The sequence below is a fragment of the Erpetoichthys calabaricus genome, chromosome 12 (genome assembly GCF_900747795.2).
Source record: "Erpetoichthys calabaricus chromosome 12, fErpCal1.3, whole genome shotgun sequence".
Taxonomy (NCBI): Eukaryota; Metazoa; Chordata; class Cladistia; order Polypteriformes; family Polypteridae; genus Erpetoichthys; species Erpetoichthys calabaricus.
This window is the reverse complement of record NC_041405.2, coordinates 102,947,247-102,966,821: the sequence shown is the minus strand read 5'-3', so window position 1 is coordinate 102,966,821 and position 19,575 is coordinate 102,947,247. Positions and strand designations below refer to the sequence as shown.

The 19,575-nt window shown below is 37.4% G+C and overlaps 1 protein-coding gene across 1 annotated transcript in view; it reads right to left on the bottom strand.

Annotated features, from left to right (window-relative positions):
- Positions 1 to 322: 322 nt before the first annotated feature.
- The window catches only part of siah2l (seven in absentia homolog 2 (Drosophila)-like), a 57,575-nt gene continuing 38,322 nt past the window's right edge, over positions 323 to 19,575 (bottom strand). The window contains exon 2 of the mRNA XM_028815938.2: positions 323 to 6,334. Within this exon, the coding sequence (XP_028671771.1) occupies positions 5,783 to 6,334 (552 nt within the window). The 3' untranslated portion in view covers positions 323 to 5,782. The remainder of the gene's footprint in view (positions 6,335 to 19,575) is intronic.

The window sequence follows — 19,575 nt, the reverse complement described above, 5'->3', positions numbered from 1 at the left end:
CCTTCATGTAAATAATGTTTAATGACTCTGAATGGAACAAAGCAAGAAACTGGTTCATCGCTTACTGGTAGCACATACAGTATGTTAAAAGAAGGGTGACAGAATTCAATGTATTTCACTATTTTAAAGCAAGAAAAATAGAAAATATAGAATAAAACTATTTATGAAATAAAGACAACAGATTCAATATATAGTACAGTACAAACAACCACCTGCTCAACAGGAATCCACAGTATTTTAAATTTAAATTTCTTCCTTCTCCTGAACTTGAGTTCTTCTTTTAATGCAGAAGGTGCACTACTGTCAAGGGCGCTCCTAGATGTTTTTAAAGGAATATATACTGGGGCAATCATTTTTGAATAATACATATCCTTAAAAATAAATGAGTTATTTATTTAGAAGCAAATAAAAAAAAAAAAAAAAAACCAGGAAAGCAGAAATAGGAGATCAATCATGGGAAGGAATTTTACATTTTTGACACAATATATGCAGCTTATTGTATTCCACCAGGACTTTTTTTAAGAAATAAAAATAAAATTTTACAGTTTTATTTTTTACACTTAAAAATGTATGCTATACAGAAAAGACACACACAAATGCAAAATGAAGTGAGGGTCTCTCCAAAATAATTAGTGCATTGAACTAAAAAAATAAGGGTCTGTTTCTAAAGTTTAAAGGAAAAAAGAGCAATTACATCAATCTAATGATCTTTAGTAAATAATAAATAGAGCACCAGAGGTTAACCAGCACAGCAATCGCTTCCCACCAGTAACTCCAAACCTTGTTGGTAGGTACTGTGAAAGTGCAGTGTATATTTGGTATTAAAGTTCAGTATTCTGGTAAACCCTAACTCCAATATCTACATTGTCCAACCAGATTTATTTTTAATGGCACCTACAACAAAAGTGAAAATGCACTAATTATTTTGGCCCATCAGTTATAATCTTTAGTAACTCATTACTGTTCACCTTTGGATACTCTGACTTTTACATTTTTCAATGTACAACTGTAACACATCTACTATAAATCCATGATACACAGTTGAAATAAATCAAGTTTTTGAGAAAAACGAGATGTTGAGGATTAACATATACTAGATAAAAGGCAAGATCAACACTTGAGATTTAACAATACAGTAGATAAAGCATCAGAAAAAAATAATCTAAACTAGAAAACACCAAAGCTACAACTCATAATGGTCCTGAATATATACAACGTAAATCAGTAAAGGAACAAAACAGCTTTGCTACTTGCACACCATATATTCTGGGAGTTTATGGACTGAGTGTATAATTTACATGTTGACTTTTTTTAAAAATGGATGTATATAAGAAACCCATTTTCTTTTACTAGCACAAACTTGTTCTTTTTCAGTAGGGTTACCTAAGGTGAAAAAGAATATTAAACACAATATTTACCAATAAAAAGTTACAAAATTCTCTTCATACCAATTAACCCCTGGATGTGTAAAGCAAAAACAAAAAGATACATCCATTCTGTAAGGCATAAAGTGGATATATCAGAGTGTATTTCATGCACCAAGAATGGCAATGTTTACAATTTTGTCAAACTTCACACAAAGTGGAAGAAATTATGCAGTTTAGAAAAGTCCGGTCTCAAAATACAGTAGCTAAAGGAAATGCTCTGCTAGCATAGAAATGCTTCTCTCCAAGAGTGAAATGTATTCCACTGAAATCTTTTAACTAACCTCCAACTTAAAAAATATCCCTCTTTATATTTCTTCAAGTTGACATGATGTGTTATTTTGCAATGCAAATACTAGACAAATACTTTCTGTAATGTGCAACTCTAAATGTAAAGATGTGTGCTTAGTATTCAATGTTTTTATCTTTGAAGATGGTATGATTTTGGTTTCTTTCAGTTTACCCTCACTGAGTTGAGGTTACACAACAAAATATTTGTCAAAACAAGGAGTTTCATGTACAGAATCACTGGTAAAACAATATAAATTAAATGTATTATTATTAATGCTGGGAAATCAATCTGAGATATAGTAAACACAAGATGCTATTCAGTGAGAATTAAGAAATTAACTTCTCAAAAGGTCTTGATTTCAGGTGGCTCTTTATGCCACAATATGATTTTTATAGTACAAAATCCTTACTAATGAAATAAGATTTGTAAAAATGTTCCTTTTTTTTTTTTTTTTTTTTTACACACACAAAAAAGAATTTTAAGTGCTGCCAACATCACATTGTGATTTATTCAGACATTTCTAAAAACACACATATACAGAAAATAACAAATCCTACTGTATTGCAACTGCTTTGTCCATGACTTGAAAACCCACTGACTGAAATGAACTAAATCTGTAAAAAAAAAAAAAATCTAGTATTGGTTTAAAACATGCACAATTGAATGATATTTAGGAAAAAATACAACTTTTTTTTCCTCCACAGATTTTGCTATAAATCAAAAGCTTTCATACTACTTTAAGTCTGTGATTTTTGTAGAGCTGAATCAACTGCCACAACTTTATTAAAACTTAAAAAAAAATCTATTTTGAAAGAACTGAAGATATGAATTCAAGTGCAAAATCATTTGTGCAAAATATACTCCCATCAAGACACTCAACAAAAAGACAAGGAAAAGCTGAATTTTAGAAGGCTGATTGCATGAGAATATAAAAGATCCAACACCCTCAGGAGTTTAGGAATGTCAGGCAAGAGGCATAATAAACTTGTATTTAAATAAAACCAAAAATCAGGTATTATCCTAAAAGACTAGTATCATTTCTGTTACTGGGTTTTCAGATGTCATTCTGTGCAGATTCGGTTGTTTCATTGTTCAATTAAAACTAACCTGTATATTTATCAATAGAAATCAACATCTACCACCCCAAAAACATTAAGAAGTAACACTCTTCGTTAACTAAGGAATGAGGACACTTGAATCTACCATAGACAGTGCTTTTTAGAAAGAATAATGTTTAACTAAACATTTCACAAAACAGAGCATAGCCTGTATACTAAATATATATTTATTTGTTTTTTATATAAAAAAAAATAAAATAAAAACGCAATTATGGCTTTCTGAAAAAGAAAAGGGCACTCCTGAAAGCATAATCTATTCTGTCCCAATACAAAAACATGCTATAAATAATTGTATATTACAATAATAAATAAAATCAGTAAAAATAAAAAGTTTTGGCAAGAACATACATAGTGGTGTATCTCAAAGCAAAACATCCTTGTCATTGAGTGACAGAGCAAAGATTAGCAGACATGTGAATAATGATGACAGATTAAATTAAGTGCAAGAGCGCCACCTACTTGCTTGTGTTTAGTACCAAAAATATATTTTGTCAAAGCTCTTCAAGGTTATCACGGTTCAAGCTCTTCAGACCCACACTGCAACATTAACAGCTCCAGAAAGCTTTAAGTATTGCACTGGCTATTTAGGGAGGATGGTGGGGAGGGGGTGGTGGTGGTGGTGGAGAGAATCTTTTAAATCTACCCGTTAGTTTGTTGTTGTTATTATTTAAAAAAAAAAAAAAAATTTATAGAATAAACATTATAAACATTTTTCAATTCACATATTTTCAAGATTTGCCATAAAAAAAATATATAAAAACACTTGATGCAAATATTTCAGGTGCTTGATTTTGTTTCCTCTGTATACAAGACAAACCTACGGATGCAGCGATTTCAGTTATCAGCTCACCACTTGAGCAGGGAGTCTTTCAGCAGAAAATGTTTCCTTTGTGAGAAGAAAGCAGGAGGAAGTGGCGACTTCTGTGATGGATATTTGTTTTCTCAAAGACTGAAAATCAGCAAGGCCTAGAGACCAACATTTGATGTTTTACATTGGAGAGGAGGGTCAAACACCCCAGTTTTGGGCCTGTGCAGGTCATTTTAGCCCAGAAAGAAAAGGAACTGCCATAAGTGCAAGAACACTGATGGTCATTTTTAAATGTAACTTAAAAATAACAAAGTAAGGCCAAGCAAGGAACTGACAGGTATAAAACAAGTCCCCTGCTTGTAATTAATACTAAATGGAGTAATTGTAGATGCTATAAAAAGACTATAAAATCTTTTGTGTTTCTATTAATAAGCTTGCCAAAGGAAGCCATTAACAGTGCGGAATTCACATCCCAACCTCTGGAGCAGCTCATATTACATACAGTTGGGCTGATCAAGCAAAATACAAAGCTGTATAAAAATCACTAAATTCAGCAGTTCTACGAAACTCCCACTGGAAAGAATCAGTCACACGGAGGACAATGAGGAACCAGGTGGTTGATTTTAAAGTTTGTGGCAGTAACAGCAGCAAAATGTGAGGTAAAGTGCTTTGAGGGATGCAAAGCACAGAAAAGGACTTGGAGGAAAGCACATGCCATCAGGATGCCAGCTTGCTCTAACCTTACAATCTCATCAGAGGTAAGTGGCAAGTCAGGGTAGCATAGACCTAGCTAACACAGCTTTAATGCTAGCATCCTGATGAAGATGTTCAAACAATGATTGGGTCAAAATTACCATCACGCATGGCGTGTCACAATGGGGGAAAAACGTACACCAGACCCTATACATTTTTCTCTTAAATATTCTGAGCAGAATTTAAAAAGATAAAAGTGAAAAACCCCTTCGTGAAATGTTGTTGACACGTTTCCCCTAGAGCAGCAATGTGCTTTCTCATCCACAATCTCCAACGATTCAAATCTATCAATCAGAAAGCAACCTTAACAAGCTTGCATAGTTCATGCAATATATATTTAATCATTTTTTTCTCAGTATTTGTTGCCATTTGTGCTCCCAGCCACCTTCTCAGTCCAAATCCATGCAGGCTGTAATAAGATTTTAACAAGAGTCAAAAATTCCTCATTCAACGCCGACTACTTATGCCAAGTCCCACAGCCTTTTACATTCATCACAAGATAATTACTACATTCTAAATTCCCTGTACCAAAAAAATAATTGTAACAATGTCACGCTTCTAGAATTTGTACATTTTCTCAACCCTGATTTGAATGGTAAGGTTTGAAATATGGATGGCTAATTTGTACATATAAGTATGTTAATGTGCATTCTATATAGATGTATCACACACAAACTTTTCCCTCTTTGGCAAACGGGTTATGTTCTGCTTTTCTTCACAAAACGCATATGATCAATGTCAAAATAAAACAATTTAGAGTTGTTGTGCCATTTTAATCCTCTCCTTATTATACCTTATTCTGCCAACTAGAGTGTATTTGCCTATCTTTGGGGTAATCCCTTGCCTTTACCTCGGTTTCTTTTTACTTACTCCTACCAAGACTCTGCTTGCAATGTTAAGGCCTGCTTTTCTATTGGTCTTGGTTTAATTAACCAATGTTCATGTCCAGGTTCTTCTTCTGCCTAGGTATCCTCCACATCTGCACAAGGCAAAGAGTTTATAACCATTAAATGACAAAGAAGTGCTCACACTCCTACACCAATGGGTGCATGCCAATGATAAGATGCATTACAGTGCAACACTGCTTACATGGCCAGCAGTCTGTAGCAAAAAAACTTGGGGCGAGGCGGTTTTGAAACAAGCCAACAAGTGTACCTTCTTTTTACAGAGATTCCTACTTATTTGCATGTGGGACATGCAACCAAGGACATTTATGAAACTTTGTGTGTGGCTTGCAATAACTGGCCAGTATAAGGTTTGTTTAATCTCTTCTGCAAGAAACAAAGAGGTACTGCTTTTGCCCCATTGAGCCTAGAAGGCAGCCACTATTTCCACCATTGCCTGGATGTTCCCCACTCCAAGCAACCTGCTAATTGAGAAATGCCACTCAGCACATAGAAATTGTTACATTAATACCCAGGTTGCCACTGTCCGCAAAGAGATGGGCAATTGAGGTGTCAAACACAAGGCAGTCACTGTTCATAATTGCAGAGGCCACTCCGTCATGAATGGACCGTGGTGTAGCTTCCCAAGTGAGTCGGCGTCGATTGCCATTGAGCTCCAGACGATAAGCAAAGTTCTCCGCCTGTTTGCGTGTTCCAATTAGCAGAACTATTGCAAAGAACTGCTGGTGTCCCTCATACTTCTCCTGCTTTTCTAGCACAAGCATGAAATGATGACCGAAACAGGACTGCATCATCACCCAGTCAACAGCTCCTGGCAAGTTGATGTCAGTGGCCAGGAACACTATGTCCTCACCTTGCAATGTAGTGATGCTTTTATGAGCATGCATTAGATGGGGCATCACAGCTTCCAGTGAGCCCTGCCACTTGCAGGAGGCTCCAGGGCAGGGGCATGTGTAGGGACGAAACTCACAGATCTCTTCATGCTCTGGCTTGTCACTGTGATGCAAGGATAGCAGGCAACCAGCTGAGGCGTACTAGAGCAGAAAAAAAAGAAACAAATTAAACTCCACTGCTACACACATATACACAGAATTACACCTTAGAGATAACAAGGACCCCCTTTTCAAAAAGGCAAAACGTTCATAATTGAACACAAATTCACATTTTTCCAGCATGTCCAGTTTCACATTTTTAGAGAAGATCAAGAGTAAAAGTATCCAGCTACACATTTCTTTCACTATCTTCAAATTAGGAACTTTGTTAGATAGAACCTGCCTGATTTTCCTCATCTTGCACCCTCGTCCATGCTGGAAAAAATATTGCTCAATTTCAAGGACTTAGACACCATCTCTGCAATATATAAAATTATTTTATAGTCCCTCCCTTTCAAAGTTCCAAGAGGGCAATGGGAAAAAAGGTCTCAATCAATATATCAGAAAGGGAGTGGAAAGTAGCAATGCAGAGACTTCACTCGAGCTCCATATGCACAAAGCATACAATTATTCAACTTACAATTATATATCAAGCACATCTGTCTCGCCTAAAACTGTCCAAAATGTTTCCAGGGCAAGATACAACCTGCGAACGCTGCAATCAAGTCCCAGCCTCACTGGGTCACATGTTTTGGGCCTGCGCCAAATTAACATCATTTTGGACCAAACTTTTTAACTGCCTTTCAGACAGCCTTGGGGTCACAATCCCTCCTAACCCATTAACAGTTGTGTTTGGTGTTCTTCCAGATGGGTTTAAATTGGAGAAGGACAAACAAACTGTGATTGCATTCACTATACTTTTGGCACGCAGATTTATTTTGCTAAACTGGAAGAATTCTAACTCTCCTCTTTTAAGTCAGTGGGTAACAGATGTTTTATACTATTTGAAATTGGAAAAAAACAAATATTCAGTTAGAGGATCTGTACAGAATTTTTTTTAAAACCTGGCAGGATATAATCAATAAAATCTTAGAATAAGCTCTTAAAGCACAGAGGAAGCAATTATCTCTGCATTTCTTTTTCTTCTCCATTCTTCTCTACTGGCCTATTAAACTCATTAGTTTAGGTATGTTTACAAGCCTTAAGTTTTACCCCATTGGCCATGCTCTCTCTCTCAGGGGTGAGGGTCGACTTGTTTTTCAATCCTATTTTTTATAAGAATTGATCGATTTGTATGAATGATTACAATAAAATTAAAAAAAAAAAAAAAAAGAGTAAAAGGAGAACTATATAAAGGCCGCTGCACACCTTTTTCAGTGGACTGACTGGAAGGAAGCGGCACCATGGAGATGTCACATGTTTCATGAGGAATAACAGAGAAAGCCTGGTCAGACTAAAGATTTATTTCCACAATACTTTTTGTTCATGAAATCTAAAAAATACAGTACGTAAGCAATACTCGGCAAACCTGTAACTATTTAAAAAGTAGGTAAAAGTAAAGCTGTTGTCACATTTCACAACCTCTATTTGGAGGGAATTCAAACTTGACAACTGCAGTTGGTGATCTCGTCACCTAAGCATGTCATATTGCACGATGAGAGACTGCATGGTACGTCAAATTAGACAACTCTGTGACAAGTACAGTTCACATTTCTATCATGGCACGTAAAACACAAGACATCTGACAGACAAGCTTCTCTTCGGTTTGTGAGGTCCAAAACACATTCTCTATTCCTTATTGTTGCATTACATGCATTGTACATCTGGCTGAGTACTCACTGGTTGAAGCTGAATAGATTTTGTGTTTTGGAATGGCCGAGTGAAAGTTCAGATCCTAACCCAAAAGAAATGATGTGGTGGAGGCTGAACAGCCTCACAAACATCTAGAGATACACAGTGGAGTCCATCCTCACTTGGGTGCCTCACATCCTGTTATGGCACATGCTTGGCTGAAGATCTTAAAGCACTGCAGAGGGTGGTGAAGGTGACACAGAACATTACCAGTACTGAGCTGCCTTCTCTTTAGGTCATATACAACACCTGCAGCCTTGGAAAGTCAAACAATATACTTAAAGACCGCAGCCATACTGCACAGCTGCACTTCACACTCCTGCCTTATGACAAACAGAAGAGAGCCATTGGCACTAACACCAGTAGATTAAGGGACAGTTTCTATCCATAAGTCATGAGGGTACTGAACAGTCAATCATAAGAGCAAATATTGCGACGTAACAAACTCTATGTGTGTTTATACATTTATATTTATTATACATTTGCATTTATATATAATATACATATACATTTAATTAAACTGTATGTGTATTGTGGCGAGTGGCTGGGGGCGGTATCCAGCTGGGAGGCCTGGAAGGACCGGGAGACGGACTACGTCAACTCCAGACCATGAGAGGGCAGCCATCCTGGTTGGTATGGGGACCATGGAAACGGAGCATGGAAGCTCAACCCTATAGGGGCCCATGGTCACCGCCAGGGGGGGCCCGAATGCCTGAGAAGCCCTGGACATCAGCACTTCCTGCACACCCGGAGGTGCTGGCGGAAGGATTACCAGGAACACCCGGAGTGCTTCCAGGTGCTCATAGGGCACTTCCGCCACACCAGGAAGTGCCGCAGGAAGCTCATCAGAAGGTACCTGGAGCACGGCCGGGTGGACTTAAAAGGGGCCGCCTCCCTCCATTCATCAGCTGGAGTTGGGTGAAAATGGACATAGCTCGGAGGAGAGGACTAGACGCGGTGAAGGAAGGCAACATTGTGAGAGGCCTGGACTGAGGGTGTGTGGTGCAGGGGGCACTGTGTTGTGTGCAGTAACTGTAAATATTGTACATATGGCGAATAAACGTGTGTTGGTGACTAAACCATTGGTGTTCGCCTGTCTGTGTCCGGGCTGGTTCCCACAGTATATATATTGCACGCTATGTATACTTTTACTTTTGTTTGCCATTTGTTGGTATTGTTTTATCATCAACTGTTCAGAGGAGATATTTAACTAAGAATTTCATTGCACAGAGTACACATGGCAATAAACGTAACTGGATGCCAAAAATGGTTACAGTATTCAGCAGCACTGCTTTATACTTTTAACCAATCCTGGCATAATACTAATACATCAGCCATGAAAATTTCATGTCAAATTTAGACCCAAAAGGTGCGTCTTAAAGTGAAACAAACATGTATAGTAGGAGCTATTTAAACTCTTATAGCTAAAGAGTTTTCTTCATTTACCTATGCTATCAACACTATCTGTTTTTAGTGGTCAAAGTAAGGCTCTTTCACTTTCTGTTTTAGCAGCAGGATTAAAGTATAACTTCCAAGATACAGTATTTCCATCTTAACGACAAAGAAAAACACTTAAGAGCAGATGACAAGCATACTGTATGTCCAAAACAAAACACAACAATTGCAGCTTGTCTGTTTGAGAAGCTTCCATTGCAAGCCTTCGAACATATTTACAAAGGCAAATGCCTTCTAAAGTCAGACACTGTCTGCAATTAGTAGTCAAATATTGGGACATCTTATACATAGGACTTGTATGCTCTTTTTTATCATGTGTTTGTGAGTTAATGATATTAATTTAGTATGTAATATTTAATTGATGATAATAATCATGATTATTGATAATTAATAATTCTGACTGATTTAGACTAAATTAACAAGCATAGTAAAATAAGTGAATATGGTGGCAAAAGGGTACACAGCAAAACAAACTGAATTTGGGTTTCTCTGTTTTGTGGTTGGTTGTTGTTTAGAAGTGTGAAATATGAACACATGGAACTACTATACATTTGACAACAATCACATGACGTATTTGTCTTAGATTATCTGATTTTACCTAAAGAACTATTGTTTAAATGCTTACCACAGAGACCACCTGAATGATCACTACAAATGAAAGCAGAGTTCTCAGAGTGAAAGAGAGGTTTCTCTATAGATTTAGAAAATGGTCTTAAAAAACACTACTGCCGGGCTTTAATATTCACAAACGTCTGCTCACTCCATTATACAACAGCTGAATATTTCTTTATACTTCAAAGTAACAAAAGCAATAATGAACATTTTGCCATATGTATCACAGAAAAATGGCTGGATCACTTCACTCGGTACACTGCAGGATATACTGTATGCTGGGCTTCATCACCAACAAAGTGGACTGGTCAGCTACACTGCTTCCTAAATCCAAAGATGGCGGCATTTGTTTTACTCTACAGAATTATCAAAATACGTTCTCCTCATCTTAAACCTTTCACTGTAATTTGAAGGCCTTTTCACTTGCCACAGAAGTCTGCATCAGTTGTTTTAACTGGAGTTGATATTCCTCCATGTAAGAAGTAACACACTGCTGTGTGTGACCTAAATCAACATTTTTCCTTAGCCAATAGTTTTTTTTCATGATTCAACAATAATAATTTTGATAGTTTTTAATCAGACAAGGTCTGTTGTGTATTTGTAATGTGATAAAAAAGTGAATGGCCATATAAAGTCTGATTGAAGATTAAATTACTGGTCACTTGCTGCAGTATATATTTAATACTTCCAAATGTTCCACTATAAAATTTTGATTACTCAGTGCTTCTACTATTAACATATCTATTAACAGAATTTAAAAATTGTTAAAACATAGATGAAAACAGATGAAAGCAGTTAAATTATGGTCTACAAACACTAAAGAAATTGGAAATATAATTGGAAAACTTCTTTTGACCAGCCGCTACTTGTGAAGGTATCTACAATTACCACGTAGCCTGAGGAGTACTGCTTTGTAAGGCACCAGCTACAGTTTACAGCTCCAAATCAGTAGCCTCACAGAAGAGTTTATGGTCACAGATCCAGGAAGCTCTGCAGTATTGAGAATCCAGAGACACAAAGGTTGCAACTGCAGACATCCAGGTTCAAACAGGCAGGTAGTGGAGTGCAAGTAAATCTCTGGAGGTGGCCAGTGCACGAATGAGGCAGAAGGCTCTGGTGAGGTCCACTGCAGTAGGGCTAGCTGGTATTGTCTACTTCCCAGCGACCAGGGTCAACATAGCCCAGGACAAGGAGCGGCAACACCTCATACATCGGAAGTGTGAGCAGGTGTGGAGAAAGTTTGAGCTAGCAGGATACTGGGGATATGACAGCAAAGAGCATGGACAAGATGAGAAGGAGCACTACAGCAAAAGATCACATGAGCTAGTATCTGGCAAGCAGACTACCATCTGAAAAGGTTCCTAGTATAAGCTGTCTACAACACACTACCCAGTCCAGCAAACCTCCATGTCTGTCTGGGGTAAGAGTGAATCACCTTCCTGCCTTCAGTGCTCCAGAAGAAGATCCTTGGAACACCTTTTCAGCAGCTGACCAAAGGCCCTTGAAGACAGGCACTATCGCTGGAACCATGTTCAAGTCCTAAAGGCAATTGCTGACAGCGTAGCTAAGGCCAGCATCACACAAAGACAATTGCTTTACTGAGAGCCAAAGGGAAACCCTGCTCACGAGCTGGATTGAAAGCCAGTCTCCTTAATAATGCTAATGACTGGCATATGGAAGTGGACTTGGACTGGATGATAAAGTTCCCAGCCTCAATAACATCATTACAGCTGTGGCCAGAAATGCTTATTGTTTCAGAATCCATATGGAGGAGGCCAACAAGAAAAATTGTGCCAAGTATCAGGAACTTGTAGATGTGTGCCAAAGGAGAAGCTGGTGAACGTGGTGTGAACCTGTGGAGGCAGGATGACAGGGTTTTGCAGGGCATTCACTCTGCAAAGCATTTACAGTTCTAGGCATAACCGGGAAGGCAAAGAGAAGGGCAATTAAATTCACAATTGAAACTGCAGTGAAAGCCACCAGGTGGATTTGGATAAAGAGGGCAGATCAGTGAGTTAATGCTGCTGGGACACAAGATGGGATCTGATTAACCTTAGTGGGGTTGCCTGGGAGAGGGTGTCTGATGTTGAAAAACCCAAAACACCAGATGACACCAGGTTACTTCACTGATATGTCCCAGCACAACAAAGAGATGCATCTTTCATCATCATCCGACTGCACTTCTTGGGATGCTCTCAGAATAGTATAACTCTTCAGATAAATACATAAAGGGAGACAGTAACTTTATATATAACAGAATCAATCAAAAATTGCAAAAGTAAATGGCGATGGGAAGACTTGATTTAATAATTAGGATCTTCCATATGCATAAATATTCTGCTTATATACTGTTATAGGTAAAAATATTTTTAAATAAGACTGTTAAAAAATAAACTGTGTTCTGCTCTGTGGAAAACTATGCTTGAAAAGAAAACTGACCTCAATAACATGAGATCAGTGTGGAAAAGTCTAGAGGAAATATTTAAATACAAAACAAGGTCATGCCACCTCCATCTGATGATCTGGATTTACAAGACAAGCTTGATCAGGTCTATGCTTGCTTTGATAAAAGAAAAAAAGATACACCTCACCTTGTCTCCCTTAACTTCCAACAATTCAGCCTGTTACTTTCCTGTCTCTATTCATTATTGTAATAATGAGAAGTCAAGCAAAATTACACCTTTTATTGGCTAAGTAAAAAGATTACAATATGCAAGCTTTCGAGGCAACTCAGGCCCCTTCTTCAGGCAAGATCTTTATTTTAATAAAAGCACCTGAACAGTTCATGATTGGTCATCTGTAAATGATGCCAGAAATTGCAGTTACCTATGATTTACATGTTGATATAGTGCAGACTATGACTTTGGGTTATCATGTGGTTATTATTGTGAAAAATGTGTTGCTATTATTTCTACAGGAAGCAATCTGAAATGGATGTTATTGCAACAGACATCTGGAATATGTTGCAGTAGTTTAACTCCAATCAGAGTCCATAAACGTGAAAAAATGACATTTATTTGAGCTCAGCTGATATCTTGCTTTGTCAAGAGTATTTTTTCTAAAAGTGGTTTTCTTATGTCTAACAGTTTTACATTGTATTAAAGCAGACTGTCAATCTTTCAAACCCAAGAAGGGCATATTATACAGCAGACATACAGTGGTGTGAAAAACTATTTGCCCCCTTCCTGATTTCTTATTCTTTTGCATGTTTGTCACACAAAATGTTTCTGATCATCAAACACATTTAACCATTAGTCAAATATAACACAAGTAAACACAAAATGCAGTTTGTAAATGGTGGTTTTTATTATTTAGGGAGAAAAAAAAATCCAAACCTACATGGCCCTGTGTGAAAAAGTAATTGCCCCCTGAACCTAATAACTGGTTGGGCCACCCTTAGCAGCAATAACTGCAATCAAGCGTTTGCGATAACTTGCGATGAGTCTTTTACAGCGCTCTGGAGGAATTTTGGCCCACTCATCTTTGCAAAATTGTTGTAATTCAGCTTTATTTGAGGGTTTTCTAGCATGAACCGCCTTTTTAAGGTCATGCCATAGCATCTCAATTGGATTCAGGTCAGGACTTTGACTAGGCCACTCCAAAGTCTTCATTTTGTTTTTCTTCAGCCATTCAGAGGTGGATTTGCTGGTGTGTTTTGGGTCATTGTCCTGTTGCAGCACCCAAGATCGCTTCAGCTTGAGTTGACGAACAGATGGCCGGACATTCTCCTTCAGGATTTTTTGGTAGACAGTAGAATTCATGGTTCCATCTATCACAGCAAGCCTTCCAGGTCCTGAAGCAGCAAAACAACCCCAGACCATCACACTACCACCACCATATTTTACTGTTGGTATGATGTTCTTTTTCTGAAATGCTGTGTTCCTTTTACGCCAGATGTAACGGGACATTTGCCTTCCAAAAAGTTCAACTTTTGTCTCATCAGTCCACAAGGTATTTTCCCAAAAGTCTTGGCAATCATTGAGATGTTTCTTAGCAAAATTGAGACGAGCCCTAATGTTCTTTTTGCTTAACAGTGGTTTGCGTCTTGGAAATCTGCCATGCAGGCCGTTTTTGCCCAGTCTCTTTCTTATGGTGGAGTCGTGAACACTGACCTTAATTGAGGCAAGTGAGGCCTGCAGTTCTTTAGACGTTGTCCTGGGGTCTTTTGTGACCTCTCGGATGAGTCGTCTCTGCGCTCTTGGGGTAATTTTGGTCGGCCGGCCACTCCTGGGAAGGTTCACCACTGTTCCATGTTTTTGCCATTTGTGGATAATGGCTCTCACTGTGGTTCGCTGGAGTTCCAAAGCTTTAGAAATGGCTTTATAACCTTTACCAGACTGATAGATCTCAATTACTTCTGTTCTCATTTGTTCCTGAATTTCTTTGGATCTTGGCATGATGTCTAGCTTTTGAGGTGCTTTTGGTCTACTTCTCTGTGTCAGGCAGCTCCTATTTAAGTGATTTCTTGATTGAAACAGGTGTGGCAGTAATCAGGCCTGGGGGTGGCTACGGAAATTGAACTCAGGTGTGATACACCACAGTTAGGTTATTTTTTAACAAGGGGGCAATTACATTTTCACACAGGGCCATGTAGGTTTGGATTTTTTTTCTCCCTAAATAATAAAAACCATCATTTAAAAACTGCATTCTGTGTTTACTTGTGTTATATTTGACTAATGGTTAAATGTGTTTGATGATCAGAAACATTTTGTGTGACAAACATGCAAAAGAATAAGAAATCAGGAAGGGGGCAAATAGTTTTTCACACCACTGTACATACCATGAAGCTTTCCAGCTACTCTTTATGCTCACAGAACCCAACTCCTACGAGAGCAACAGCAGGGCTACAATCTGTCACATTTTCATTGCTGTGACAGACAAATAGGATAAAAAAATCCTTTCTATAAAAAACATTGAAATGAAGAAGTATTTGATTTTAAAGCATAGTTAGGCATTAAAAAAAACTAGTCCTTCAATAAAATCTGAATATATTTTTTATTGAATCAGTGTCTTTAAAACTGAAGGTACACAGGCATATGTATGCCAAGCTGTTTTATATTTAATGTATCCTGCCAATTTTTATCGATATCTACACTCAATGTTTAATTGTTCAGAATTTTAATTGGAGATATTCCTAATTATATTTAGCTGGTGAGAATCTAAGTTACTGATATCTCTAATTCCATTTTGATTACAGAAAGCAGAATTTTCTTCCTCATACATTTTAAAATTAGAGTTACATATACCTTTTAATCTGTTTAAATTAAAAATCTAAATTTTTTATATATGATGTATTTTAGATTGGAATACAATTACAGCCAATAAAAGGACTCATTAACATGTTCATCTTATTTGTGATTAAATATTTTTAAACATGCAAGCATACTATTGCTTAAACACAAACTCTGAGAGCTAGATTACAGTGTCACTGACACACTGCAGACTGCCTAAGCATGCCCAGAAATATTTTTAATGGGTAGTTAAGGGGTTACAAGCAAATTTACTGGTGTAAAAGGCAAAAAAGAGAGATAGAGACTTGCAAGCTTTAGCAACTGAGTTGTTAAAAGCAACCACTGAAGAAGAATATTTTGGTGGTTTGCCGTCAGATTATAGCAAACACAGCCGAATCTTGCAGCCAGCACAGCATCTGCACAAGAAAACCTCGCGCCTTCCTCTGTCCTATGTGCTTCTGATGTACGACCTACCTAGATTATCTAACCCTTCATAAAGTGTCTATGCTAATAAAGAGTACAGGGAGTTTTAAAATTCTTTGAGCAATAGGCATAAAATTAAATTAGCAGTATTTTTATTTGTTAATTAAGAGTATCAGCCAAGCAAAAAACTTGCTAAGGAACTCAGAAGGAATAGAAATAAATCATTTCTATAACTCTGGGCTTAACAAGTATCTGAATTCACCACACACTGCACAACTACTACAAACAGAACTTATGTCTTGCTGTTCATAAAATGTTTATTTTATGTAGGTTTCTCTGTCTAACTCTGTTGCACAGCAGTGGGACATAATTTCAACATTATAAATTGTCAGTCATGAAGATTATTATTTTCATATGGTGAATGCAGTGAGTAGTACATCCAGATTCCTTTAGGTGCAAGTGCTCTTTGGCAGCATACTGATAACTTTCAGACTTGACACTTTTTTGGCTTTTTTTTTTATTATTTTTCATGTTGGCTTTGCACTTGCAGAAGATTAGAATTTTCTAAATCTTTTTAGTACCTACCCAGAGAACATCCAAGACGACCAAAAGTTATACAGTATACAGTTAGGTCCATAAATATTTGGACAGAGACAACTTTTTTCTAATTTTGGTTCTGTACATTACCACAATGAATTTTAAATGAAACAACTCAGATGTAGTTGAAGTGCAGACTTTCAGTTTTAATTCAGTGGGGTGAACAAAACGATTGCATAAAAATGTGAGGCAACTAAAGCATTTTTTTAACACAATCCCTTCATTTCAGGGGCTCAAAAGTAATTGGACAATTGACTCAAAGGCTATTTCAGGGTCAGGTGTGGGCAAGTCCGTTGTTATGTCATTATCAATTAAGCAGATAAAAGGCCTGGAGTTGATTTGAGGTGTGGTGTTTGCATGTGGAAGATTTTGCTGTGAACAGACAACATGCGGTCAAAGGAGCTCTCCATGCAGATGAAAGAAGCCATCCTTAAGCTGCGAAAACAGAAAAAACCCATCTGAGAAATTGGTACAATATTACGAGTGGCAAAATCTACAGTTTGGTACATCCTGAGAAAGAAAGCAATCACTGGTGAATTCGGCAACGCAAAAAGACCTGGATGTCCACGGAAGACAACAGTGGTGGATGATCACAGAATCATTTCCATGGTAAAGAGAAACCCCTTGACAACAGTCAATCAAGTGAACAACACTCTCCAGGGGGTAAGCGTATCGATATCCAAGTCTACCATAAAGAGAAGACTGCATGAAAGTAAATACAGAGGGTGCACTGCAAGGTGCAAGCCACTCATAAGCCTCAAGAATAGAAAGACTAGACTGGACTTTGCTAAAGAACATCTAAAAAAGCCAGCACAGTTCTGGAAAAATATTCTTTGGACAGATGAAACCAAGATCAACCTCTACCAGAATGATGGCAAGAAAAAAGTATGGAGAAGGCATGGAACAGCTCATTATCCAAAGCATACCATATCATCTGTAAAACACGGTGGAGGAAGTGTGATGGCTTGGGCGTGCATGGCTGCCAGTGGCACTGGGACACTAGTGTTTATTGATGATGTGACACAGGACAGAAGCAGCCGAATGAATTCTGAGGTGTTCAGAGACATACTGTCTGCTCAAATCCAGCTAAATGCAGTCAAATTGATAGGGCGGCGTTTCATGATACAGATGGACAATGACCCAAAACATACAGCCAAAGCAACCAAGGAGTTTATTAAAGCAAAGAAATGGAAAATTCTTGAATAGCCAAGTCAGTCACTTGATCTTAACCCAATTTAACATGCATTTCACTTGTTGAAGACTAAACTTCAGACAGAAAGGTCCACAAACAAACAGCAACTGAAAGCCGCTGCAGTAAAGGCCTGGCAGAGCATTAAAAAGGAGGAAACCCAGCATCTGGTGATGTCCATGAGTTCAAGACTTCAGGCTGTCATTGCCAGCAAAGGGTTTATTAGTATTAGAAATGAACATTTTATTTCCAGTTATTTAATTTGTCCAATTACTTTTGAGCCCCTGAAATAAAGGGATTGTGTTAAAAAATGCTTTAGTTGCCACACATTTTTATGCAATCGTTTTGTTCACCCCACTGAATTAAAGCTGAAAGTCTGCACTTCAACTGCATCTGAGTTGTTTCATTTAAAATTCATTGTGGTAATGTACAGAACCAAAATTAGAAAAAAGTTGTCTCTGTCCAAATATTTATGGATTTAACTCTATATATATATATATATATAACAAAAATGCAGCAGGATGGGATGAACACAGGCAAAACAATTCAAAAGGAACATACATACATAATTTCTGCAACTCTGGGATTAACAATATATACGGTAGGCATCCAGCCCCTATTTGCCTGGTGACATAGCTTACCACTTGTCTACCCAATAAAAAAAGAAAAACATTTTCCCTTTTCCCCAGATCTCCCCATGACAGAAATTGCTTCTGGTTGTTAAGTAGCTTTTAACGTCCTTGCCATTATCCTGCCCCAGACAAATCCCAGAATTATTCCATCCTAGAACTCCCTTTTGACAACCCCTTAAGTCCTGGCATCTCTGAACCTTTAAAGGGTCTGGTCTCCAACAAAACCTTGTGCTTTCCATTCTCTTAAAGGTCCTGAAGGGCAGGTGCTTTGTTCTGCCTCCTATCAAGAGGGTGGGAGAGGACTGGGCTTCTGCCTTTTGAATGAGCAGCCTAGAACTAATTTTCTTTTGTTTTGTTTTTTTTAAACTGTGTAAGGTTTTATCTTACCTAAATTGAAATGTTACATGTCCAAGTATAAATCTTTTTTCTCAAATCTATTTTACTGAGAATTTTCTATTCACTGCTGTTTCTTCATAAAAAAGTTGCAGATCTATCTATCCCTTTTATTTTATGATTCTCTATTGCTCTTATGGCCACCTAAAATAACTGACTAAAAATAAAGCAAGTACTTATTGACACTTTTCTTTATAGAGCGACTAGGATTTGGTTGCCACTTCTTGTTTCACTGCAGATCGGCTGAATATCTCAAAATTACTTTAACCATGCAGTACCATGGAAGAGTTGTGACAAAAAACATGAAGCCAGCAGTAGGGTCTAGAAACCAAAAAGCTGGAATAAAATCAAAATCCACTGAATTTATTTTACAGCATGCATGGGAATAAGTTGTTTAACAAACCTACATTCAAAAGGGTCAAGCATTGTACTTACTATAACGTGAGTTAAATAATTAAACTAATTGACTGAAACCAGAACATCTGCTAAACTTTAGTAAGGAACACTTCAGATAATCCTGTAAAACAACAACTGGCAATTTGATGCACTTTATTGACTCTTCCTTCAAACTGCCCATGAACTGTCCTTTCTTCTGTGTAACCGGCAGCTCTTAAAAATAATCTATTACAAATTGTTTTTTGTATGTCTTACCTATTTTTTCCTCAAAATCAGCAACACAAAAATTTTAAGATTCAACTAATCAATGTATTGCCTCCGTACAATGTCACCAACTCGACTACAATAGTATCTTCCCAAAACTATTTAGGTAATTTAAAAATCTGGAGCTTGACCCCTCTATCCCTAGGCAAACAAAAAAATGGGCAATACTATGTTAAGATATTAACTAATCTTTAAGATAACCTGCATTTAAAACTTTATAATTTTGAAAATCAAAAGGCATATTCTTACACTCAAATCCAAGCAGGGGGAAGAAAGTTGACTTCTTTTCTATTACTGCATATGGAATTATTAACTCCCACAATCTCAGTGATTTCTGGGATGCCCTCATAACCAGCTCTA